The sequence below is a fragment of the Hyperolius riggenbachi genome, chromosome 7 (assembly GCF_040937935.1).
Source record: "Hyperolius riggenbachi isolate aHypRig1 chromosome 7, aHypRig1.pri, whole genome shotgun sequence".
Lineage (NCBI taxonomy): Eukaryota > Metazoa > Chordata > Amphibia > Anura > Hyperoliidae > Hyperolius > Hyperolius riggenbachi.
The window spans coordinates 258,774,102-258,801,102 of NC_090652.1; the positions used below are offsets into that span (position 1 = coordinate 258,774,102).

Genomic DNA, 27,001 nt, shown 5'->3' on the forward strand with positions numbered 1-27,001 from the left:
TGCACCAAGCACTAAACACTCTGTATTTCTGCTAGCTATATTTGCATTATTGCAAATATTGCATTATTGGTGATTCTGAAGATCACCACATAATCAGGTATAGTGTCTGCATTATTGGTGATACTGCAGATCACGCAATAATCAGACATCTGTGTTGCTACACCAATCGTTACAAGATCCACCTGGAAGCTGAGGTGGCTCATATCTGGTGAGCATTTAGTGAGGGGGACGAGGGTGCACACAGGAGAGTGGCTTTTGGGGAGTCACGAGGCACACGGGCACTTAAGTGGTGTACTTTCGTAAGAAGACATTATTGAACGTTATTACTCTATGTGGAGCTTCTATGTGTGTTACAGGTTCTGGAGAGCGCAGCAGTGATATTGAACTACTACATTGATTATTGGATTCCCTGCAGCGATCCCAGTAACGGGTGAAATTTGACATTTACAGGACTTTGTGGACTGTAGCGCAGTATTTTGTATTTATTAGTATCAATTACGTATATAGGATAACAACTTTTATTGAATAATAGAGCTCCTGACGAAGTGGTCACGTGGACCACGCCATGCGTGGAGCGCTTCTGTGCCTCCCTCTGCCTGCAACTATTGCTGCCATACTCCTACCCTGTTGTGACCCTAGGCTTGTATAGTATGCTACCATTATTATTATTTTTACCTGTCACCAGTTACTGTGTGCTTGCCTATCATGAAACATTTATCACCCCATATTTATACATGATCTGTTTTTGAGCATATTCTTTCACTTTCCTTCGGGCCTTCACTTATTCCTTGAGCACTAGCACTGGTTGATTACCTTATTTGTCCGACCCGGGTCGTGTGCTGAAATTTGGGGCTTATTCTTTGAACCTCGATTTGGGCCTTTTCACAGCACAGGTATTCATTATTGATCAGAGGTGAGGTTATATTTATAGAAGAAAAAAAGAGGGGCGCTCTGAGTCCGTTGCACCGCTGTACTGTGCACCAATAGGACAGGTCTCACCTGTTTACGGTGGGGCTGGCACAGCGTACACAGCCCGGATCCGCCTTGTCCCTCTTAGCCAAGCCAGGGACTGAGCTCTGACGCGGGGCGGATGTGACGTCACTCGCTCCAGGAAGTAGTAGACCGTTTGCCGGGTAACACCAGACAGCTCTGTACGGAGCTTCTGGCCCTGCACAACGTATATTCCTGAGCTGGAAACTGTTCTGGCTGATGCACTCCTTCTTCAGTTCCCATTCTCATCCTCAAAGAGACACATCTTCTCGGTAAGATTGTCTGTCCACTGCCCATCTGAAAGAGGATTTTGCAGAGGGGACAGACACCCAATACAGCTGTTCAATAATATTCCACCCCTGTAATTATCCTGGTCTCAATCCAATGCTCCTCCGGGCTGTGTACGCTGTGCCAGCCCCACCGTAAACAGGTGAGACCTGTCCTATTGGTGCACAGTACAGCGGTGCAACGGACTCAGAGCGCCCCTCTTTTTTTCTTCTTTTTACTACAGTGTTTTCAACGGGAGCAGCCGAGCATAGATCGTAGGGGCCAGATCGCATTTAAGGGGCACACACTAGCTCCATACTACTTTTAGGTTATATTTATGGCAGTATCATGTGTCTATATAGGTGTTTTCTATTGGTTTTTACCAGGGGTCTAGTCCTGGAAAAAGAAGTGAGTGGACTCACCCTAAAAACCTCTGTGCCGCGCATAGCGCGGCGCGCCCTAAAATGGGCGTGGTTAAGCATAGCGTGGGTGTGGTCATGGGTGGGGCCAAATATACATGGCCTTAGCAGTGGTATAAAAGGTCTGCCAGGGGAAGTTTGAGCTCTGTCGTAGAGTATCCCCAAAAAGTAGATGTAATCTGACAGCATTTCACCAAAAATACACAATCTGACAGAGGTTCCTCCAAAATACAGATAATATGGCAGTTGTTCCCCCAAAATAGACAATCTGGCATCAGCGGTTCCCCAAAAATACAGATCTGACAGCAGTTCTCCCAAAATAGGTACCCCCAGTATAGCTAGCCAGGTCTATATGTGTCCCCAGTATAAGTAGCCATGTGTATAGTTGTCCCCAGAATAGGTGGCCAGATGTAGAGATGTCACCAGAATAGGTAGCCAGGTGTATAGATGTCCTTAGAATAGGTGGTCAGGTGTAAAGATATTCCCAGAATAGGTGGCCAAGTGTATAGATGTCCCCAGAATAGGTAGCCAGGTCTATAGGTGTCCCCAGTATAGCCAGGTGTCCCCAGTATATCTAACCAGGTGTTCAGGTGTCCCCAGTATAGCCAGGTGTATAGGTGCCCCCAGTATAGCCAGGTGTATAGGTGTCCCCAGTATAGCCAGGTGTGTAGGTGTCCACAGTGTATGTAGCCAGGTGTATAGGTGTCCCCAGTATATGTAGCCAGGTGTATATGTGCCCAGTATATGTAGCCAGGGGTATATGTGCCCACTATATGTAGCCAGGTGTATAGTGGCCCCAGTATATGTAGCCAGGTGTTTAGTGGCCACCAGTATATGTAGCCAGGCGTATAGTGGCCCCCAGTATATGTAGCCAGGTGTATAGTGGCCCCCAGTATATGTAGCCAGGTGTATAGTGGCCCCCAGTATATGTAGCCAGGTGTTTAGTGGCCCCCAGTATATGTAGCCAGGTGTATAGTGGCCCCCAGTATATGTAGCCAGGTGTATAGTGGCCCCCAGTATATGTAGCCAGGTGTATATTGGCCCCCAGTATATGTAGCCAGGTATATAGTGGCCCCCAGTATATGTAGCCAGGTATATAGTGGCCCCCAGTATATGTAGCCAGGTATATAGTGGCCCCCAGTATATATAGCCAGGTGTTTAGTGGCCCCCAGTATATGTAGCCAGGTGTATAGTGGCCCCCAGTATATGTAGCCAGGTGTTTAGTAGCCCCCAGTATATGTAGCCAGGTGTATAGTGGCCCCCAGTATATGTAGCCAGGTGTATAGTGGCCCCCAGTATATGTAGCCAGGTATATAGTGGCCCCCAGTATATGTAGCCAGGTATATAGTGGCCCCCAGTATATGTAGCCAGGTGTTTAGTGGCCCCCAGTATATGTAGCCAGGTGTATAGTGGCCCCCAGTATATGTAGCCAGGTATATAGTGCCCCCCAGTATATGTAGCCAGGTGTTTAGTGGCCCCCAGTATATGTAGCCAGGTGTTTAGTGGCCCCCAGTATATGTAGCCAGGTGTTTAGTGGCCCCCAGTATATGTAGCCAGGTGTTTAGTGGCCCCCAGTATATGTAGCCAGGTGTATAGTGGCCCCCAGTATATGTAGCCAGGTGTGTAGTGGCCCCCAGTATATGTGGCCAGGTGTTTAGTGGCCCCCAGTATATGTAGCCAGGTGTATAGTGGCCCCCAGTATATGTAGCCAGGTGTATAGTGGCCCCCAGTATATGTAGCCAGGTGTTTAGTGGCCCCCAGTATATGTAGCCAGGTGTATAGTGGCCCCCAGTATATGTAGCCAGGTGTATAGTGGCCCCCAGTATATGTAGCCAGGTGTATAGTGGCCCCCAGTATATGTAGCCAGGTATATAGTGCCCCCCAGTATATGTAGCCAGGTATATAGTGGCCCCCAGTATATGTAGCCAGGTGTTTAGTGGCCCCCAACATATGTAGCCAGGTGTATAGTGGCCCCCAGTATATGTAGCCAGGTGTATAGTAGCCCCCAGTATATGTAGCCAGGTGTATAGTGGCCCCCAGTATATGTAGCCAGGTGTATAGTGGCCCCCACTATATGTAGCCAGGTATATAGTGGCCCCCAGTATATGTAGCCAGTTGTGTCCCCCCCCCCCCCCCCTGGAGGGGAGCAGCGCAGCAGAGAGGAGCATTGTGCGCAGCGTGGGGAAGGGCGGACGTTTCCCCCCCCCCCCCCTCCCTCACCTTGGGGCTCCTCTCCCTGGCTCTCCCCTCCATAAAGATGCGGCGGCGGTGACTGGCAGCGGCATCGGTGGGCGGGACTTACCTCCTCCAGTGTTCCGGGTGGCCTCTGTGCGTGCAGCTACTCTGGTCTAGTGAAGACCAGAGCAGCGGCACGCACAGCGTCCACCCGGAACACTGGAGTAGGTAAGTCCCGCCCACCGATGCCGCTGCCAGTCACCGCCGCCAGCCACCGCCGCATCTTTATGGAGGGGAGAGCCAGGGAGAGGAGCCCCAAGGTGAGGGGGGGGGAAACGTCCGCCCTTCCCCACGCTGCGCACAATGCTCCTCTCTGCTGCGCTGCTCCCCTCCAGGGTGCTAGGGGGACGGCGTCCGCTGTCCAAAAAAAGTAAGTGGACGCCGTCCCCCCGCGTTAACGCAGGACTCGACCCCTGGTTTCTACCTCTTTTTAGATGGTTTTTATAGAATGGATTTTTCTATTGTTCAATAAAAGTTGTTTTCCTATATACTTAATTGGTGGTGCAGTGTTTATGTACAAGTTATTTTCTTTTTGGTTATATTGGATATGATCTAGTATGGCATATGTAGTGGTATGGAATACTGAGGGGTTTGGATATTTCTCGGCAAGGGATATGTAGAGGTTACATACACTCACCTAAAGGATTATTCAGAACACCATACTACACCATATGGTGTTTGAGCTCCTTTCGCCTTCAGAACTGCCTTAATTCTACATGGCATTGATTCAAAAAGGTGCTGAAAGCATTCTTTAGAAATGTTGGCCTATATTGATAGGATAGCATGTTGCAGTTGATGGAGATTTGTGGGATGCACATCCAGGGCATGAAGCCCCCGTTCCATCACATCCTAAAGATGCTCTGTTGGGTTAAGATCTGGTGATTGTGACCAGATCTTACTGGGCAACATTCATCCAAATCCGACTCCTATGTTTATGGAGACTTCAACCCCAGGTATCCAAAATTTCTCCGACTATGACTCCTCGACTTTGACACACTCCTAGAAGTTCTGGTTCACCATGAGCTTGTTGGGTAACCTGTAACTCTGGGTGTTTCAAGTCCTACCCCATAGAGCAGTGTTCCCCAGCCCTTCCTGAAAGCCCACCAACTATAAATGTTTGGTGAAATTCCACGGAGGTAGTTAATCAGCTCTGCTGAGACTCTAATTACCTCACCTGTGAATGTTTGTGGTTTTCTACAAAACAATGTACTGTTGGTGGACCTTGAGGACAGGGTTAGGGAACTGTGCCAAAGAGCCACTTTAATCCATGCCATGCACTGATGAGGCTCAAGCAACCCTAAACAGTCTGTATGCATGTTGGATTATTGGAGCTCTGCACAATAAACTAGTTGACACATCATTGCAGTCCAATGGATCTGGAGGTGTGGTTAGAATAATCGCAAATACCTTCTGTTTTAAGACGGCAAACTTTTGTTCCACTTTATACCCAAAACCCAGTTTCCCGTTTCCTCAATTGTGTGCTCTGGTGATTTCAGAAACTAAGAAAAAATTGAAAATCTTGAATAAATCTTTGAATTTTCAAACAACTTTATTGAATAGTAATAATAACATAAAATGATAGGGTGATGATGTCCTCTGTGTCACCATAAAGAGAGCTTTTACAGTTGCTCCTCATGCATTAGAACTCCATTAATATAGACTCTGAGCAGTCCGTCTTCAGTCTGTATAAATTCATATTCTGGGTCATTATCCAGGATTTCTGCGGGGCCGATGATAGTTACTTCCCCAATATCTTCCACATCAATCGTGATCATCCTTAGTTCATCATCATCAACAGCCTGAGGGGAGAGAATTGACATTTATTTAGTATTCGTTAAAGAAACATATTGCTTATCTAAATAATCAAACTCAAACCCTAGGTTGTAAAACCAACCATCGGTTTATAAAAAGCCTATAATTACTGATACTTGCCATTAGGTTCAGTACCCACTTATAACAGGTCAGTTTGGCAAAGAGCGAGGGGGACAGTTCAGCCTTTTTATCTCTTTCCTGCTCTCAGAAGCCATTTTCTGCTAGGAAAGTGTTTTATAGCTGTAATTTCTTATCAGTGAGGGTCACATGGTAGTCTGACCCAATCCTGACTCAGACAGGAACTGCTACTTGCATTCCTGATGTTTAGCTCTTTCAGGCAGACAAAGAAAAAAAAGGAACACGCATAGTTATGTGTGTGCTAGGCACTGTACATACACATGTCTGTCTCATCATGTCACATGTCACCTCGGGTAGCCTTTTAACAAGTGAATGCTATTCCTTCGCTGAACGGAGATTCGAAAAACGTACCTGATGGGTACATTTTTTCAATAAGTGGGAACTGAGCCATAGGCTACATACACACATCAGACCATAGTCTTTTGAAAATGAAAGATCACAGACCAATTTTACCGCCTTCCATGTAGTATGAGAGCCATACCTTCACAGTCTTTTCTAAGGAGCTGAACTCCCCATCAGAAAAAAATCTTTGCAAGATGCTGCACACACAGATGCTGTAGACATTCAAAAGATCAGTATCTGCAAAAGATCTGTTCCTGCCAAAGATTTGTTACTGCAAATTGCATTCATAGTCTATGAGATCTGCAGATCATCATACATACCTTGTTTAACTGACATTTATCTGCAGATCAGACAATCATCTGCAGATCTGAAAATCCATCCTGGTGGATCTGATCTGCAGATGAATGTCTGTTAAACAAGGTCTGTACGAGGATCTGCAGATCTCATTTTGCAGGAACAGATCTTTTGCAGGAACAGATCTTTTGCAGATACTGATCTGTTGCATGTGCACAGCATCTGTGTGTGCAGCATCTTGCAAAGATTTCTGTCTGATGGGGAGTTCAGCTCCATAGAATAGACTGTGAAGGTATGGCTCTCATACTACATGGAAGGGGGTAAAGTTGGTCTGTGATCTTTCATTTTCCAAAGACTATGGTCTGATGTGTGTATGAGCCTTTAGGCTACATACACACTTGAGATAAAAGTCTTTGGAAAAGGCAAGATCACAGACCAATTTTACCCCATTCCATGTAGTATGAGAGCCATACCTTCACAGTCTATTCTATGGAGCTGAACTCCCCATCAGATAAAAACCTTTGCAAGATGCTGGACACACAGATGCTGTACACATTCAACAGATCAGTATCTGCATAAGATCTGTTCCTGCAAAAGATCCGTTCCTGCAAAATACATTTATAGTCTATGAGATCTGCAGATCCTCGTACACATCTTGTTTAACAGACATTCATCTGCAGATCAGATCCACCAGGATGGATTTTCAGATCTGCAGATGATTGTCCGATCTGCAGATGAATGTCTGTTAAACAAGGTGCGTATTAGGATCTGCAGATATCATAGACTATGAATGTATTTTGCAGGAACTGATCTTTTGCAGGAACAGATCTTTTGCAGATACTGATCTGTTGCATGTGTACAGCATCTGTGTGTGCAGCATCTTGCCAAGGTTTTTATCTGATGGGGAGTTCAGCTCAATAGAATAGACTGTGTAGGCATGGCTCTCATACTACATGGAAGGGGGTAAAATTGGTCTGTGATTTTGCCTTTTCCAAAGACTTTTATCTCAAGTTTGTATGTAGCCTAAGTAATGGCCCTTTCATATTAGTTTGTGCTGAGCTGAATTGAACTTTTTGCACATTGCAATGACATGCAGGATCCAAGTGATTATGGTTCCCCTGCACAGCATCACTGCTCTTCCTCTATGTTGTTGCATCCTTACAATTTTGTATTTACTGAGGGAGCCGGGGAACATCATAGAACAGTGCCGGAAGTACATATTACAGATGGTCAATGAAAGTCAAATCCATTTGAGTTGGAGGTTTATGCAAATTTTGTATGCAAATTTATGTAGCTTGTGTATGGACTAATCAAAATTTCCCTCGGCAGGATTTGATTGGCTCATTTTTAAGCTGCATAAATTTGCATACAAAATGTGCATAATGCTGCATCAACTTGAAATTAGTTGCATCTCATTAGCCATCCCTAGTACTTATACATAGTAGCTGAATTTTGTGTAGAGAAAGCTTCTGGACATGCCACTTACCTGATTTGGCTGAGGGATGATTTCACGGCACAGAGGACAGGTGTTATTTTCCTCCAGCCACCTATTAATGCAGTCTGGGTGGAACTGGTGGGAGCAGGGAAGGGTGGTATTCTCCCCTCCTTCCAGAAGATCATTCAGGCAGATGCTGCATTGCGGTGGTGGATCCTCCTCCCTCGGAAGGGTAAAGAGTGGGTGACTTCGGACGTTCCCACGGTCAATGGGGGAACGGCTTCTGTCCCTCAGGCTGGAATCCACATTCGGACCTCTTTGGCGTCTCCTGGCCCTGGTCCTGTAGGCAATAGGAGTATCTCGCCCTGCAACAACAAGAAACCCATGTTAAAATGTTAATACTTATATACTTGTGTGTGGATTTCAGTAAAAAAATCACATAGGCCGTGGCCATTTGGAACTACTGTTCTTAAATTATTCACAATTCTACTTTTGTTGCTGTAAAGTAAATACAAATGCAAGGAAGAGGATGGGCCTTCCATACAATGTTATTGAGACATAAACCTAAGAGGCCGTTACACCATTTTTTTCCTGGCAAAAATTAAACTATTACCGTCGTTTTCGCACCATAAGACGAACCTGACCATAAGATGCATCTAGGTTTAGAGGACAAAAACCAGGTAAAGAAATATCCTCAGCCTGGTGTGTCCATGTTACAGGTACGTCTTGTGGTGAGTCTCTCCCCCCAGGGCCCCAATATAGTAGCTGCAGCCGCCGCCAGGTGATCCCCTACTGAGCTGCTTCCACCCATCAAAGCTAAAGACTAGCAGCAGGCGGCTCCAGTTGTCCCTCACTCCATTTAAGCTAAAGAATAGCCGCAGCTACCGCCAGGTGTCTCCCACCCACACACTCTTTTTTCCCTCCAATCCCCCCCCCCCACACACACACACGCTGTGTCTCTCTCTTCTCCCCAGGACAGGAGTGGACACCTTTTATGTGTGAACACACCCGTAGAAACACTTACAAAACTGACAGGACTGGACCGCAAATGTACAGAATTATGATTGTACGCAGACATAGAGACACATTTAAAACTGATGCCAACTTTCAAAAACATGACAGGCCTGGACACCTTTTTATGTGTGAACCAAGCCTAGTACAGTAGAATCTGGTTATAGTAAACTCTGATAGAGGAAAGCTCTGGATATAGTAAACTCAGTCCTCAAGTCCCAGCAAATGCGTCTGTACAAATGTGCAACGTACAGTATGACCAATTCTGATAGAGTAAGCATCTGATAGAGTAAACTACTTTTCCTGGCCCCTTGGAGTTAACTATAAGGTGCCCATTCCCGGTACAATAACGATCATAACTAAACGGAAGGCAATTATTGATTGTTCCCATTAGCGGAACGATTTAAGAAGGTTTTACATTCCGATTCGATCATAAAATCCAATTTTCTAATCAATAATTTTTCTTTTTCTGATCAACCAAGGAATTGTATCACATTGATTTGTTTCACAAAGGGAACAGTTTTTTTTATACAATTCGATCATAAAAATTGCGTCCAAAAATCGAATCTGAAGGAACATTTGTACTGTTAAAGGTGCCCATTAATGGTACAATTTTTCGAAAATGCGATCTTTCAATGAGATTTAAACGATCGTAACTAATTGGAAGGCAATTATTTATTCACATTTACTGAACAACTTTTTCTTCATATTTAATCATAAAATTCAACTTTTGAATTGATTTTATCCTATTTAGCAATCGACCAAAGAATTATTCCTTATCGATTGCCTTCATAAATGGCAAATTTTCTATACATTTCGATCGTAAAAATCGCATCTAAAGATCGCTTTTGGTGAAAAAAATGGTACTATTAATGGGGACCTTTAAATGGATTGTACTGTATATAGGAATCCTGGCAGATTGGCTGTTAAATAAGCAGGTGCTGCTTGCTAACTGTGCAGGATAACTGTCACCTGGCCTCAGTGTGTCCACGCCGTGCAGCACAACTGTCTTTTAGGTATATAGATGTGCTACATAATATACCCAACACATGGCAAATACTTTCAGAAAAATATTTAGAATTTTTCAATAAACAGGGTTGTTTGTTTCTTATACATAATAAATGACTGTAAGCTCTCTGATTTTTGGATGGGTGCTTGGGACATGAATACTTCAATGATGATTATTTAAATTGACTATACTAGCAAGAAATGCCAGTTATTAGTTTACAGCCACTTTGGCTCACCTGAGGTTGAAGGGATTCCGTCGTTGTCCAGTGGCTCCTCACGGGTGTTACGCCGTGATCGGCCACGTCTATTAGGTCTTGGCATCCTGATCAATGGATGTTACTCACTGATCAGTTTCACCAGAAAAAAAACAGCAATTCGCTATAAAAAATAGCAAGTCGCAAGAAGCAAGCTCAGGAGATGCTATCAGTATAGCTCCTCCTTGGCAAGTGCCGGGCATCCTTCCTGTAGAGCCTTATATTCACCTTACCTATTGTGATGTCACGGCTGCTGAGCATTGTGATGTCACCAATCACTGACCTCCTGCACAGCTGAGGATCTCTAATATGTGTGACTAAAAATGATTTTTTATCACTTGTTTTGAATGCATTTGAAACCTGTAAACTGATATAATTTATATTTCCATGATGATTTTTGAGAATTGTGTGACATAGGGCAACTATTGAGTGGATCAGTGGATCTGCTACTGATTATACCACTAGGGCCATGATCCAATAAAACTCCTTTCCATATTGTCTTTCCTTGCAGTAATATTGTCATGCTGATGTGTCTGTTTGAGAATGTAAATTGTATTAGTCCACAGCAACCAATCAGATTCAGCTTTCCGTTTCCCAACAGTCATTCCCAGAGCAGCCTAGTACCTGACAGTTTACCGGTGGCCAACATTGACTTGCAGCAGAAATTATTCTATCCCTGCTTCTTTTGTAGCTGTTGCTGTTTCACGTGCGATGTCTACATGCATGTATTTTGGTTCTAAAATGATTATCAGCTATGGTCAAAAATGACAATATTCTTTTTTGCATTAATTTTCACAAAAATAATGTTAAAATCGATTTTCAAGTGAAAGTGCCATCGAAAATAAGTGGTTTTTTTAATTACTTTTGTTAGTCATTAAAGGTATCACCGGCATCAACATTTGTTGGTTTGATGTCTGCATTTCTGCTCCTCTGCTGACACCGGACCACACTTCACTTGTATAAATTATACAATGCATGACCAATTCTGATATAGTAAACAACTAATATAGTAGATTACTTTTCCTGGTCACTTGGAGTTTATTATAAGGTGCCCATTGACGGTACAATTTTTTCATCATGCGATGTGATTTTTTCGACACGATTTGAACGATTGTAACTAAACGGAAGGCAATTATCAATTGTTCCCATTAACAGAACGATTTAAGAAGCTTTTACATTCCGGTTCGATCATAAAATCCAAGTTTCGAATCAATAATTTTTTCTTTTCCGATCGACCAAAGAATTGTATTACGTTGATTTGCGCCACAAAGGGAACAGTTTTGTATACAATTCGATCATAAAAAATGCATCGAAAGATCGAATCTGAAAGAAAAATTGTACCATTAAAGGTGCCCAATAACGGTAGAATTTTTCAATACATGCGATCTTTCAATTCGATTTGAACGATCGTAACTATTTAGAAGGCAATTATTGATTGTTCACCTTTACTGAACGATTTTTTTCTTCATATTTGATCATGAAATCCAACTTTTGAATCGATTTTATCCTATTTAGCAATTAACCAAATAATTATTCCTTATCGATTGCCTTCATAAACAGCACATTTTCTATACAATTTGATCGTAAAAATCACATCGAAAGATCACATTTGGTGAAAAAATTGTACCATGAATCGGCACTTTTAAGAGATTTTACTGTATGTAGGAATCCTGGCAGACTGGCTGTTAAATAAGCAGGTGCTGCTTGCTAACTGTGCAGGATAACTGTCACCTGGCCTCAGTGTGTCCATGCCGTGCAGCACAACTGTCTTTTAGGTATATAGATGTGCTACATAATATACCCAACACATGGCAACTACTTAAAAAAAATATTTAGAATTTTTCAATAAACAGGGTTGTTTGTTTCTTATACATAATAAATGACTGTAAGCTCTCTGATTTTTGGATGGGTGCTTGAGACATGAATACTTCAATGATGATTATTTAAAATGACTATACTAGCAAGAAATGCCAGTTATTAGTTTACAGCCACTTTGGCTCACCTGAGGTTGAAGGGATTTCGTCGTCATCCAGTGGCTCCTCACGGGTGTTACGCCGTGATCGGCCACGTCTATTAGGTCTTGGCATCCTGATCAATGGATGTTACTCACTGATCAGTTTCACCAGAAAAAAACAGCAATTCGCTATAAAAAATAGCAAGTCGCAAGAAGCAAGCTCAGGAGATGCTATCAGTATAGCTCCTCCTTGGCAAGTGCCGGGCATCCTTCCTGTAGAGCCTTATATTCACCTTACCCATTGTGATGTCACGGCTGCTGAGCATTGTGATGTCACCAATCACTGACCTCCTGCACAGCTGAGGATCTCTAATATGTGTGACTAAAAATGATCTTTTTTTTTCCCTTGTTTTGAATACACTTATTATTACCAATATTATTTTAACATACATTTTCCCGAAAATCAAGTTAAATTATGTTTTTAAGCAGAAATGCCATTTAAAATTAGGTTGTTTTTTGTTATTTTTCACTTTTTTTACGCTTTCCTTTATTTACTGCAAAAATATTGATTTTTCAAATTTTTGTACTAAAATGTGTCACAGTAACAGAATGTTTTTGTTGCATTTTTTTACATTAAAAATATTTTTTTTTCCGCGAAAACGCCAGAAATCAAAGTTTTTTTTCTTGAAAATACGGAAGCATTTTGAAATGCGAAAATGACTTTGCAGAAAATTTGCAAGGAACACTGTTGAATATTTGTGCTGTGCTAAACTTTGTCCATTTTCTAATTCAAGGGTGTGAATTGCAATCGCAGAAGGTGCCACAATCTAAAACATAGCCTTAAGTCGTGGGTCAAATTGTCTTATTAAGATTTAACATTTACTAAACAGTCTCAAGCTAAATAGCATAACCATAGTGACCATATGGGGGGGGGGGGGGGTGTCATTTGGGCAATAAGGGTCTGCTGCACCCTTTCTGCATAGGACTGCAGTTCAATATTTACTTACTGCTCCTCTGTTCTTGCTTGCTACACAGCCATAGCAGTTAAGGCACCTTTTTTTTCACTAACCTGAGGAAGCAGGCAGGCACCCGCAAAACGCGTTTTCAATTTTATGTGCTCAAATTAAAGACCTTGTTTCCATAAACTGGTCCACATTCTTCAAGAGAGGGAAGATTAAGTCTGTAAGGTAAGATTAAATCTGTTTATAAGTTTAACCGCTTACTAGCCTATCTTTGTGCATTGGGTGTCTCCACACCTGTTTTAAGTGTCTCTGATCTTCCTGTTAGCCACACGTTCTATGCTGCATAGCAAAGCTCTGGCTCTGAATGCATGTCACGTGATCGGGACCTGGAAGTATGCAAGCACGGAGCGTGCAGCTGCCAGGAAGAAAAGAAGAGATCTGATGCAGCGTAGGAACGCAGGAGGCTGACATTATTTTTCTTTTAAACATTTCCAGTTGCCTGACAACACTGCTGATCTTCTGGTATATGTAGTGTCGGAGTCAAAACCCTGCAGCAAGCATATGACTAATCCAGTAAGATCTGAGTCAGCTGAGTCAAAGTACCTGATCTGCTGCATGCTTGTACAGGGTCCATGGCTAGAAGTATTAAAGACACAGGATCAGGAGGACTGCCATGCAACTGGAATTGTTAAAAAGGAAATAAATATGGCAGCCCTCATATCACTTTCACCTAGAAATCCCTTTAATATCATCGCACTACAATTCACAAACATGCAATAATCTCACATTACAGCATAAGAGTCTTTCTCCATGTTGTTCTAATTATTCAGGTTATGAATGGTTTGAACACGTCAACTTTCATATTCATAAGTGCAGAAAAAGAATGGCATTAGTGTTTAGTTGAATGTTTAGTGTAGGAAATTGCAAGATTTCCAGACCAATGACTGCTATACATGAACACATACCAGCAATAAGATAACATCCTGCTCAAAACGTATAGCAAGTCCTTTTCAAGAATGATGGCAAGCTGGATTTGGAATGGAAAAGAAGATGAATTTTCCTCAGAACACAGAGACTCACTCCTGTTACAGGCAGTGGCGTAGCTAAGGAGCTGTGGTCCCTGATGCAAGTTTTACATTGGGGTCTTCCACGCACTCTAATACATAACAATTGATACGGCACACCAAAACCTGCCAATGGCAACTACAGTGTCAAAGATGCAAGTAAGGGATGGTGAACGATTTGGTAATGATTACCACAATGGAAAGTATCTATATAAGTGATTATTATGAGCACAGGACCAATAGAGAGCTAATACTGTAGTTAAGGAAAAGCACTTTGGGGCCTCTCTGGCCCAAGGACCCCGATGTGGTCACAACCTCTACATCCCCTATTGCTATGCCCCTGGATACAGGGGTCCAGCCTTCAGATCAGGTGTTTGGTGGCTACACTTGTTATGGGTGTGAAGATTATCATGTCCACACTTGTTGTAAGACCCTTGTAAGATGGACCCCCAGACTGTGAGGGTCACCTGAGATAGGCAAGGGAAAGGGTGTGGCCTATCAAAGTTTTGCTGGGAGGCCCCATAATTAGTGTTGGGCGAACAGTGTTCGCCACTGTTCGGGTTCTGCAGAACATCACCCTGTTCGGGTGATGTTCGAGTTCGGCCGAACACCTGACGGTGCTCGGCCAAACCGTTCGGCCATATGGCCGAACTAAGAGCGCATGGCCGAACGTTCCCCGAACGTTCGGCTAGCGCTGTGATTGGCCGAACGGGTCACGTGGTTCGGACCCGAACGCGCTCTGATTGGCCGAACTGTCACGTGGTTCGGGTAAATAAATACCCGAACCACGTCATATCTCCGCCATTTGTCTGTGGGTTTAGCTTTGGGTAGGCAGGCAGGGTAGTTCGCGCTCCAGCCACGCTAGCCAGGGTCCCCCCCAGTCATTGTGTGTCGCTGCTGGGAACAGTAGTACACCGCTCGTTCAGCCACACTATATAGCATTCTGTGTACTGTTCTGTGTCTGCTGGGAACAGTAGTACACCGCTCGTTCAGCCACACTATATAGCATTCTGTGTACTGTTCTGTGTCTGCTGGGAACAGTAGTACACCGCTCGTTCAGCCACACTATATAGCATTCTGTGTACTGTTCTGTGTCTGCTGGGAACAGTAGTACACCGCTCGTTCAGCCACACTATATAGCATTCTGTGTACTGTTCTGTGTCTGCTGGGAACAGTAGTACACCGCTCGTTCAGCCACACTATATAGCATTCTGTGTACTGTTCTGTGTCTACTGGGAACAGTAGTACACCGCTCGTTCAGCCACACTATATAGCATTCTGTGTACTGTTCTGTGTCTGCTGGGAACAGTAGTACACCGCTCGTTCAGCCACACTATATAGCATTCTGTGTACTGTTCTGTGTCTGCTGGGAACAGTAGTACACCGCTCGTTCAGCCACACTATATAGCATTCTGTGTACTGTTCTGTGTCTGCTGGGAACAGTAGTACACCGCTCGTTCAGCCACACTATATAGCATTCTGTGTACTGTTCTGTGTCTGCTGGGAACAGTGGTACACCGCTCGTTCAGCCACACTATATAGCATTCTGTGTACTGTTCTGTGTCTGCTGGGAACAGTAGTACACCGCTCGTTCAGCCACACTATATAGCATTCTGTGTACTGTTCTGTGTCTGCTGGGAACAGTGGTACACCGCTCGTTCAGCCACACTATATAGCATTCTGTGTACTGTTCTGTGTCTGCTGGGAACAGTAGTACACCGCTCGTTCAGCCACACTATATAGCATTCTGTGTACTGTTCTGTGTCTGCTGGGAACAGTGGTACACCGCTCGTTCAGCCACACTATATAGCATTCTGTGTACTGTTCTGTGTCTGCTGGGAACAGTAGTACACCGCTCGTTCAGCCACACTATATAGCATTCTGTGTACTGTTCTGTGTCTGCTGAGAATAGTGGTACACCGCTCGTTCAGCCACACTATATAGCATTCTGTGTACTGTTCTGTGTCTGCTGGGAACAGTAGTACACCGCTCGTTCAGCCACACTATATAGCATTCTGTGTACTGTTCTGTGTCTGCTGGGAATAGTGGTACACCGCTCGTTCAGCCACACTATATAGCATTCTGTGTACTGTTCTGTGTCTGCTGGGAATAGTGGTACACCGCTCACCCGTCACTGTATAGCATTGTGCTCTGTGTCGCTGCTGGGAATAGTGGTACTGTATAGCATTTCTGTACTGCCACTGTACTGCTGCCAGTCAGCGTGTACTGTAAGGATAAGTGAAATGAGGAAGAAATCCGGTGAAAGAGGGAGGGGCAAGGGAAGAGGTGTTTCCCCTGACGGTTCACGTACAGGCCACAGGGGAGCACCCAAGAAAACCCACTCAATACCGCCCATGTTGTCCAGGACAACAACCCTCACAAATCCAAAAGAACAGGACCAGATAATTACTTGGATGACCTCTCAAGTGTCCAGCAGTGGGTTAAGCAGCACCAGCACATCACGCACGAGGTCCGAGTCCTCAGCCAGTTACAAGGAGCCAGTGGGCACAAAGCTGACACAACCGGCAGCGACACCACGCACACAACTGCCAGATAACCAGTCCGATGAATTACCTCAGGACACAATGGGGTATTCGCAGGAGCTATTCCCAGCCCAACAAACTTCCACCTTTCAAAGGTCAATGGAGGAACAGCCAGAAATGTTGTGCCTGGATTCACAACCGTTAACTGTGGGAAATGCACCGCGCACTGAAATACAAGGCGAGTCCGAAGAGGACTCGGAAACCCAAATCCCAGAGCAATTTGGGCAGGAGGGGTTGCAATTGCAGGAGGTCGGCCGACAAGATCTGGAAGACGACGTCGGAGTGTGCTGCGCAGAGGTTGTTGTGGGGAGCTCTACTCCACGGCGGTGGCCCACAATGACATATGACGAGTTTGAGGAGATGGAAGAGGAGGGTATGGACAATGTGGACAGAGACCCAGATTTTGTTTGTGAACGAGAACATCGCCGTCGTAGCAGCAGCACAGATGAGTCTGTTGAAGAACACACTGCTGCACGAGTTCGCCTTGTGCCACAAGGTAGGCGGCGCGCAATTTCAGGCACCACAAGCGTGGAAGTTCAAGTGAGAGGCAAAAGAGGAGCAAACAGAAATCGCCAGCAAGGAGGCAGGTGCTCCAAAGTCTGGGCTTTCTTTGAAGACTGCACTGAGGATGTTACCATGGCGATTTGCAAGGTGTGCAAGACCCGCCTGAGCAGGGGGAAAAATATTAACAACCTCTCCACCACCAGCATGAGCCGTCACATGCTATCCAAACATCCCACTCTTTGGGCAAACGCGTCAGGACAGGGTACCAGAAACAACACTGCCTCCCTTGGGTTCACCAGACCCGCCTCAGCAGCAGCAGTAGCCCAGCCATTGCGTGGTTCACAACATTCACAAACATCAGACGACGCTGACACTGTCACTTTCCGGAGTAGTGCTCTTGAGGTCTCCCAGTGTTCATCAAACACAACAACCAACAGCCCTTCCGTGTGCAGCGCTACGGTTCAGTTGTCTGTGTCGGAGATGTTTGAGCGCAAGAGGAAATTGCCAGCAAATGACCCCCGGGCCGTGGCAGTAACAGCCAGCATAGCCAAGCTTCTGGCCTGCGAAATGCTGCCATATCGATTGGTGGAGACAAACAGCTTCAAGGGCATGATGTCAGTGGCCATCCCACGTTACGTGGTTCCCAGCCGCTACCACTTTGCACGCTCTGCAGTGCCTGAGTTGCATGAGCACGTGGTCAGCAAAATAACCCGAAGCTTGAAGAATGCCATTGCCTGCAAGGTTCACCTCACCACTGACACCTGGACGAGTGCGTTCGGCCAGGGTCGATACATCTCCCTTACCGCGCACTGGGTGAACCTTGTGGAGCCTGGCAGCGATTCCTCACCTGCTACGGCACGGGTGTTGCCCACGCCACAAACAGCTGCACCGCCGTCCCTCCCACTGGATAACAGCAGCACCTACCTCTCTGACTCCTTCTCCTCCAACGCATCTCAAAGCTGTACCTCATCCGGAAACGCTAACCCAGCAGCAGTAGGATCGTGGAAGCAGTGCAGCACAGCTGTTGGCATGCGTCAGCAAGCGTTGCTGAAGCTAATCTGCCTTGGGGATAAGCAGCACACAGGGGAGGAAATTTGGAGGGGAATAAAGGAACAGACGGATTTGTGGCTGGCACCGCTGGACCTGAAACCGGGCATGGTTGTGTGTGATAATGGGAGTAATCTCATTCGCGCTTTAAGGTTGGCTAAGCTGACACACATCCCTTGCCTGGCGCACGTGATGAACCTAGTAGTTCAGCGGTTCCTGAGGACATACCCAGGCGTGCCCGATCTGCTGTTGAAGGTGCGTCGAGTGTCCAAACATTGTAGAAATTCCAGTACTGCTTCGGGGGCACTCGCCAAGATGCAGGAGCGCTTCAATCTCCCCCACCATCGCTTGCTGTGTGATGTCCCTACGCGCTGGAATTCTACGCTGCACATGCTAGCCCGCTTTTGCGAGCAGAAGAGTGCAGTGGTCCAGTACATGACGGTGCAGTACCGAGGCGCATCCGGCCAGCTGCCAAGCTTCTGTGGATCCGATTGGGCCAACATGTTGGACCTCTGCCAAGTCCTCCAAAATTTTGAGCAATCCACGTTGCTTGTGAGCAGTGACAACTCTTCAGTCAGCATTACCATACCACTGCTGTGTTTACTGAAGAGGTCGATGTTAAAAATCAAGGAAACAGCTGTCATGATGCAACTGGGGGAATCTGAAGGAGAAAACGATCAGCGTGATGGTACCAACATCAGGCCATCCGCCTCAGGGAACGCTGGCCCCAGCAGCTATGACGAAGAAGAGGAGGAGGAACAGCTGGAGTTGGAGCAGGAATTTCATGCCACCACTGACGAGGGCCAGAGCGGTGCACGTTGGACTTCCACAATTCAACGCGAATGGTCAGCAGAAGCAGACCAGGAGGAAGGTGACGACTATGATGCATCACAACAACTATCACAACGCTCACAAGAGGATGATGAGGATTCTGGTAGGACTCTGGCACACATGGCTCAATTCATGCTAGACTGCATTGAACGTGACCCACGCATTGTGCGCATTCTGGACAACACCAATTACTGGGTTTATACCCTTCTGGATCCACGGTACAAACACAATGTTCCAAAACTGCTTGAAGAAAGAGTCAGACAGGTCAAAATGGAAGAATACCAGCAGGCCCTTGTGGAGACTTTAGAGAGGAGATTGACATCCTCCCCCTCCTCTAGCCAGTTGTACGCAGACAGACTGACTTCCGCAAACCCAGGACGACCAGGAGGGCAGCAAACAACGCAAGCCGCAGCTAGTACCCAAAAGGGAATGGTATCGGCAGTGTCCTTGGAGTGGGAAAATTTTCTGACACCCATGCAGCCGCAGCCCACTGAACAGCAAGCGTGCAGATCCACCTCCAACACCGATCGCCTGGAGAAGATGGTCAAGGACTACATGTCAGATGGCGTATCTGTGTCGAACCATCCATCTGCACCCTTCAACTATTGGGTATCGAAGCTAGACACCTGGCACGAACTGGCAATGTACGCAATAGAGGTGCTGGCTTGCCCGGCAGCCAGCGTTATGTCGGAACGCTGTTTCAGTGCTGCCGGAGGCATCGTCACAGATCGGCGTATCCGCCTCTCTACAGAAAATGCAGACCGTCTGACTCAAATTAAAATGAATCAATCCTGGATTGGAAATGACTACGCAACACTCCAGGACCCCAACCAAGTAACATGACCAATGAACATCTGGGATGGTGTTGCGTTTCCGGGCCCTGTTTATTGAACCTCTCATCTGTATTACATTTATGACTGCATGGCGGCAAAAAGCATTGCTGCTATATCCGCACGCTTTTTGTCCACATGCAAGGCCTGGGTTGTTGTGTCTCACAAAGCGTGGCCTTCTCCTCCTGCGCCTGCTCCTGTTCCATCACGTCTGCTGCTGCTGGGTTAGCGTTGCCGCGTGGTCCCTGTTTATTGAACCACTTATCTTTATTACATTTATGACTGCATGGCGGTACAAAGCATGCTATCCGCACGCTTCTTGCCCTCATGCAAGGCCTGGGTTGTTGTGTCTCACAAAGCGTGGCCTTCTCCTCCTGCGCCTGCTCCTGTTCCATCACGTCTGCTGCTGCTGGGTTAGCGTTGCCGCGTGGTCCCTGTTTATTGAACCACTTATCTTTATTACATTTATGACTGCATGGCGGTACAAAGCATGCTATCCGCACGCTTCTTGCCCTCATGCAAGGCCTGGGTTGTTGTGTCTCACAAAGCGTGGCCTTCTCCTCCTGCGCCTCCTCCTGTTCCATCACGTCTGCTGCTGCTGGGTTAGCGTTGCCGCGTGGTCCCTGTTTATTGAACCACTTATCTTTATTACATTTATGACTGCATGGCGGTACAAAGCCTGCTATCCGCACGCTTCTTGCCCTCATGCAAGGCCTGGGTTGTTGTGTCTCACAAAGCGTGGCCTTCTCCTCCTGCGCCTGCTCCTGTTCCATCACGTCTGCTGCTGCTGGGTTAGCGTTGCTGCGTGGTCCCTGTTTATTGAACCACTTATCTTTATTACATTTATGACTGCATGGCGGTACAAAGCCTGCTATCCGCACGCTTCTTGCCCTCATGCAAGGCCTGGGTTGTTGTGTCTCACAAAGCGTGGCCTTCTCCTCCTGCGCCTCCTCCTGTTCCATCACGTCTGCTGCTGCTGGGTTAGCGTTGCCGCGTGGTCCCTGTTCATTGAACCACTTATCTTTATTACATTTATGACTGCATGGCGGTACAAAGCATGCTATCCGCACGCTTCTTGCCCTCATGCAAGGCCTGGGTTGTTGTGTCTCACAAAGCGTGGCCTTCTCCTCCTGCGCCTGCTCCTGTTCCATCACGTCTGCTGCTGCTGGGTTAGCGTTGCCGCGTGGTCCCTGTTTATTGAACCACTTATCTTTATTACATTTATGACTGCATGGCGGTACAAAGCCTGCTATCCGCACGCTTCTTGCCCTCATGCAAGGCCGGGGTTGTTGTGTCTCACAAAGCGTGGCCTTCTTCTCCTCCTGCGCCACCCTCCTCCTGTTCCATCACGTGTGCTGCTGCTGGGTTAGCGTTACCGGTCCCTTTTCCTGGAACCTCTTATATGTATTACATTTATGACTGCATGCCGACAAAAAACATGTTACCTGTGCAAAGAAAACAGACATTTCCCGCATTTAAAAGACAGTTTTCCCTTTGAAACTTTAAAATCGATTTTCTCAAAAACTATAAGCTCTTTTTGCTAATTTTTTTTTCCTCTTGTACCCACTCCCAAGGTGCACATACCCTGCAAATTTGGGGTATGTAGCATGTAAGGAGGCTTTACAAACCACAAAAGTTCGGGTCCCCATTGACTTCCATTATGTTCGGAGTTCGGGTCGAACACCCGAACATCGCGGCCATGTTCGGCCTGTTCGGCCCGAACCCGAACATCTAGATGTTCGCCCAACACTACCCATAATTCATAGTTACACTCCTGCTGGTTACAATCATGTTATCATGTGTTAACTTTAGCTTCTTATATAGTAATTCATCAGATAAGGGGGTTGACTAACTTCACGATTTTCACTAGTTTATGAGCACGCATTTTGCCGTGATTATGGGTGTGATCGGCGGGCGTAACTACGATTCCTGACTAGAGAAAAATAAACAACGATGGAAGGTTTTTGAGGCAGGTGATCGCAAAGAAAATCACATACCAGTAGCACCGCTTGCTAGGCGATTTGCATGCGCTCTCATTAATTTAGTTTTCAAAATCTCTTTAAAGATACTCTGTAAGTTAAAAAGAAAAAAAAAACCCTCTGGGTGATATTTACCTCAGGAGGGAGAAGCCTCAGGGTCTCAATGAGGCTTCTCTGACCTCTGAAGACAGCAGAAATCCAGCGCTGGCTCCCCTGAATCCTCCCCGACAAGCTTAGATTTATTTACCTCTTCGGGTTCCTGCGCAGTAGCGGTTCTTCCTTCGGGTAAAGCGTTAACAGCCGAATTGGATCGTATCCGCTCTAAGGACTTATGCCTGCGCAGAAGAGCGGATCCGATCAGGTTCGGCTATTTCTGCCTTAATCAGAATAGAGAGCCGCTTGTGCGCCAGCACAGAATCACGGTAGGTAAATGTTTACCTCGCCGCACTTCGGTGAGACCCATGCAATTAAACGGAGGGATGCAGAAGGGCGGGGGAAGCCTCATTAGGATCCAGAGGCTTCCCCCTCCTGAGGTAAGTATCCCTCAAAGTTGTTTTTTCTTCCATTACAGATCCTCTTTAAAGTACAAATTAAGTGAGAAGTATATGGAGGCTGCCATATTTATTTCCTTTTTAGCAATACCATTTGCCTTGCTATCCCGCTGGTCCTCTGCCTCTAAGACTTTTAGCCATAGACCCTGAACAAGCATGCAGCAGATCAGGTGTTTCTGGCATTATTGTCAGATCTGACAAGATTAGCTGCATGCTTGTTTCTGGTGTTATTCAGACACTACTGCAGCCAAATAGATGGGCAGAACTGCCAGGCAACTGGTATTGTTTAAAAGGAAATAGATATGGCAACCTCTGTAATTTTCTCACTTCAGTTGTCCTTTAAAACCACTTAAGGACCAGGGGATTTTCCTATGATCGGTGCTACGTGCAGCACCGATCAGGATTGAGCTAGGGCGATCAGACTTCCCCCCTTTTTTCCCCACTAGGGGGATGTCCTGCTGGGTGGGTGGGGGGGGGTCTGATCGTCGCCAGCTATTTCTGCTTAGCGGGGGGGGGGGGGGGGGGCATATCTGCAGCAGCGCCATATGATGTAAACAGCAGGGGTTTCTTCCCCGCGTGTTTACATTTAGCCTGCGAGCCGCGATCGGCGGACACCCTCCGTGAACTGACCTGGAACGGCCGCTTCCATGGTAACGCCACTTCTACCTTCCGACGCCTATCGGCGTTAGGCGGTCGTTTAGTGGTTAATGATGCAAAAAGGACTAGAGTAAATTTAAACATAGCAGCACCCAAGATACAATTTGAGATTAAAAATCTCTTTGTTGTTTTTATTAAATCTTTCAGTTACCACAACCACAATGCCAAGCGCATGCCCCATGCTGTCATTTATGACTTGCATTATTTTATGTATTATCTTTAAATGCATCAGGTCTGAGGAGCACGTCTGTTACCTTGAGTGAGAGCTCATCTCAGTTGGGGTTACTTATTGCTCTTTGTGATGTGGATTGAGCTTGAGACACCTCCTTCTGCTCTGACCTGCCCAGTAACATCTACACAGTTCAGTGCTGTGTTACGTACGCATGTGGCAGTACATTTAAATGCAGAGAGGATCCAACAACAATTCAAACTCCACTTTAGAACACTGGGCATTGGTCACATGGTCAATTGTCACAGGTGTACTACAGGTCCTTCTCAAAAAATGTGCATATTGTGATAAAGTTCATTATTTTCTGTAATGTAATGATAAACATTAGACTTTCATATATTTTAGATTCATTACACACAACTGAAGTAGTTCAAGCCTTTTATTGTTTTAATATTGATGATTTTGGCATACAGCTCATAAAAACCCAAAATTCCTATCTCAAAAATGTAGCATATCATGAAAAGGTTCTCTAAACGCGCTATTAACCTTATCTGAATCAACTACTTAACTCTAAACACCTGCAAAAGATTTCTGAGGCTTTTAAAAACTCCCAGCCTGGTTCATTACTCAAAACCGCAATCATGGGTAAGACTGCCGACCTGACTGCTGTCCAGAAGGCCATCATTGACACCCTCAAGCAAGAGGGTAAGACACAGAAAGAAATTTCCGAACGAATAGGCTGTTCCCAGAGTGCTGTATCAAGGCACCTCAGTGGGAAGTCTGTGGGAAGGAAAAAGTGTGGCAGAAAACGCTGCACAACGAGAAGAGGTGACCGGACCCTGAGGAAGATTGTGGAAGGACCGATTCCAGACCTTGGGGGACCTGCGGAAGCAGTGGACTGAGTCTGGAGTAGAAACACCCAGAGCCACCGTGTAGAGGCGTGTGCAGGAAATGGGCTACAGGCGCCGCATTCCCCAGGTCAAGCCACTTTTGAACGAGAAACAGTGGCAGAAGCGCCTGATCTGGGCTACAGAGAAGCAGCACTGGACTGTTGCTCAGTGGTCCAAAGTACTTTTTTCGAAAGAAAGCAACTTTTGCATGTCATTCAAGTCAAGGTGCATGTCGAGGTGCCAGAGTCTGGAGGAAGACTGGGGAGAGGGAAAGGCCAAAATGCCTGAAGTCCAGTGTCAAGTACCCACAGTCAGTGATGGTCTGGGGTGCCATGTCAGCTGCTGGTGTTGGTCCACTGTGTTTTATCAAGGGCAGTGTCAATGCAGCTAGCTATCAGGAGATTTTGGAGCACTTTATGCTTCCATCTGCTGAAAAGCTTTATGGAGATGAAGATTTCATTTTTCAGTACGACCTGGCACCTGCTCACAGTGCCAAAGACACTGGTAAATGGTTTACTGACCATGGTATTACTGTGCTCAGTTTGCCTGCCAACTCTCCTGACCTGAACCCCATAGAGAATCTGTGGGATATTGTGAAGAGAAAGTTGAGAGAGGCAAGACCCAACACTCTGGATGAGCTTAAGGCCGGTATCGAAGCATCCTGGGCCTCCATAACACCTGAGCAGTGCCACAGGCTGATTGCCTCCGTGCCACGCCACATTGAAGTAGTCATTTCTGCAAAAGGATTCCCGGCCAAGTATTGAGTGCATAACTGAACATAATTATTTGAAGGTTGACTTTTTAAAAAAAAAAAAAACACTTTTCTTTTATTGGTCGGATGAAATATGCTAATTTTTTGAGATAGGAATTTTGGGTTTTCATGAGCTGTATGCCAAAATCATCAATATTAAAACAATAAAAGGCTTGAACTACTTCAGTTGCGTGTAATGAATCTAAAATATATGAAAGTCTAATGTTTATCTGTACATTACAGAACATAATGAACTTTATCACAATATGCTAATTTTTTCAGAAGGACCTGTAATTTCCTTCATGTTGAAAACACTTTTGAAAACTATACAGACTTTGTAAAAGATGCCCGAGCTCTAGTGCTCTGTTAAAATGGTGGCTTCTGTGATGCGTGGGCAAGAGTCTTGATACAGGTCCTCCTGATCACTCCCCAAAGGGCCCCATTAGTAGCTTTGACTTAGCCAAGTTGCCGACCTTTTACCTAGAGGTACTAGGCTTCATATGTCCAATCCGCTTCTCTTGTGACCGCACCACCCAAGCTCCACCTTCCCGGAGTGTATGCGCTCCCTTCCAGACAAAGGGCGTGTATCGGACATACTGTGCAATGTGCAGCTGAGTAACTCTGGTCTAAAGGTCAGCGACTCAACCAAGTTGCCACCGCTGACAGGGCCTTTTGCAACTGAATGGAGCATTGAGGGAATAATCAGGAGGAGAGGTAAGCTTCTGGACTCATCCCACATCACAGAAGCCATCATTTTAACAGACCACTTCGGTTCGGTATTCTTTAAATTAGTTAAGAACTTTATGGTACATATGTATTAGTCCATTGACCGCAGGGGGAGTAATGGTTAGGCTCCACCATGAGGGTTTAAGGTGGTGGTGGTGGGGGTTAGGCACCACTATGGGGGGTTAAGGTTAGGTGCCAGAGGAAATTAACGTTAAGGTTATATTATAATTACAGCTACAACTGGTGACTTTTGTAAATGGAATCACACTCATTGTCAACAAACAGGTGCCATTTTATAAACAAAATCATGTTTATTGGCTATATCCAGACCCCTTGGTATAAGCAAAATTACGTTTATCGGCTACATCCGATGCCCTTCATAAAATGAAAGCAGGTTTCTTAGCTACACCCTGCGCCCTTTATAAACTAAGTCACGTTTATTGGCTACATCTGTCGCCCTTGGACGGATCAGCTGTTTTTGCCGATTCTGTTGTCAGCGGGCTAATACATAAGTACCAACTTTCTATAGTTAGGCATTTTGTATTGCATACAAACAACAAGGTAGCATTTCTGACTCATCATTAACTTTTTGTATTTTTTATTTTAGGATCAATGCTAGATATAATAAAGCATGTGGTTAACAGAGGGGAACACAAGTGTGGGGTACTAGAAGAACCAATCATTGCAACAATACTCAAAGAAGTCTTAGAAGGGTTAGATTATCTTCACAGAAATGGACAAATCCACAGGTAGGTCATAATCTCATGTTTTTTTGTGTTGAGTAGAGATTAGCTCATGAGCTAGTACAGGTAGTATTGTATTTTGTAGTCTTCATGTCTTCTGTCATTTTAAAAGAAGGTTTCTCTGCCTCTTCAAGTTCTTCAACTCAATGAACAGTTTGCCCCTTGCTCTTCTTCCAGTTTTACACCTCACTTTTACCTGCAGAGACAGACAAGTGCATACTTCAGCTCTCCTTGTCAGCACAATTAGGTATTCCTTGTGCCAATTTTCTGACTAGTGTAGCTGATACTTTTTTGGGACTATAAGGCTTCCTGCTTTGTGCAGCTGATTAGAGGAGAGTAATTATGGGGGTAACTGAGCAGGTAGTACTTCACTAAAGCTGTACTGCTTTCTTTTGTGGAAAATAGGCCCTGTAAGAGAAGCACAGCAGACTGCAGCATGATACGGGATGATCATTTTAATAACTGGGAAGCCCAATGCAAGGGGAAAAAAATGTCAGTTTTGGATTGTTTGGAAAGACTGTTTCACATCCTTTAATGATTCCTCAGGTGGCCAGGCTGGATTTACCATAAGGCACTGTAGGCACGTGCCTACAGG

General features: G+C 45.5%; 1 protein-coding gene across 1 annotated transcript in view; it reads left to right on the plus strand.

Moving 5' to 3' along the window:
* Positions 1 to 27,001, plus strand: part of STK39 (serine/threonine kinase 39) — an 827,935-nt gene that overhangs the window by 394,813 nt on the left and 406,121 nt on the right. Inside the window, exon 4 of the mRNA XM_068247051.1 lies at positions 26,271 to 26,412. Within this exon, the coding sequence (XP_068103152.1) occupies positions 26,271 to 26,412 (142 nt within the window). The remainder of the gene's footprint in view (positions 1 to 26,270; positions 26,413 to 27,001) is intronic.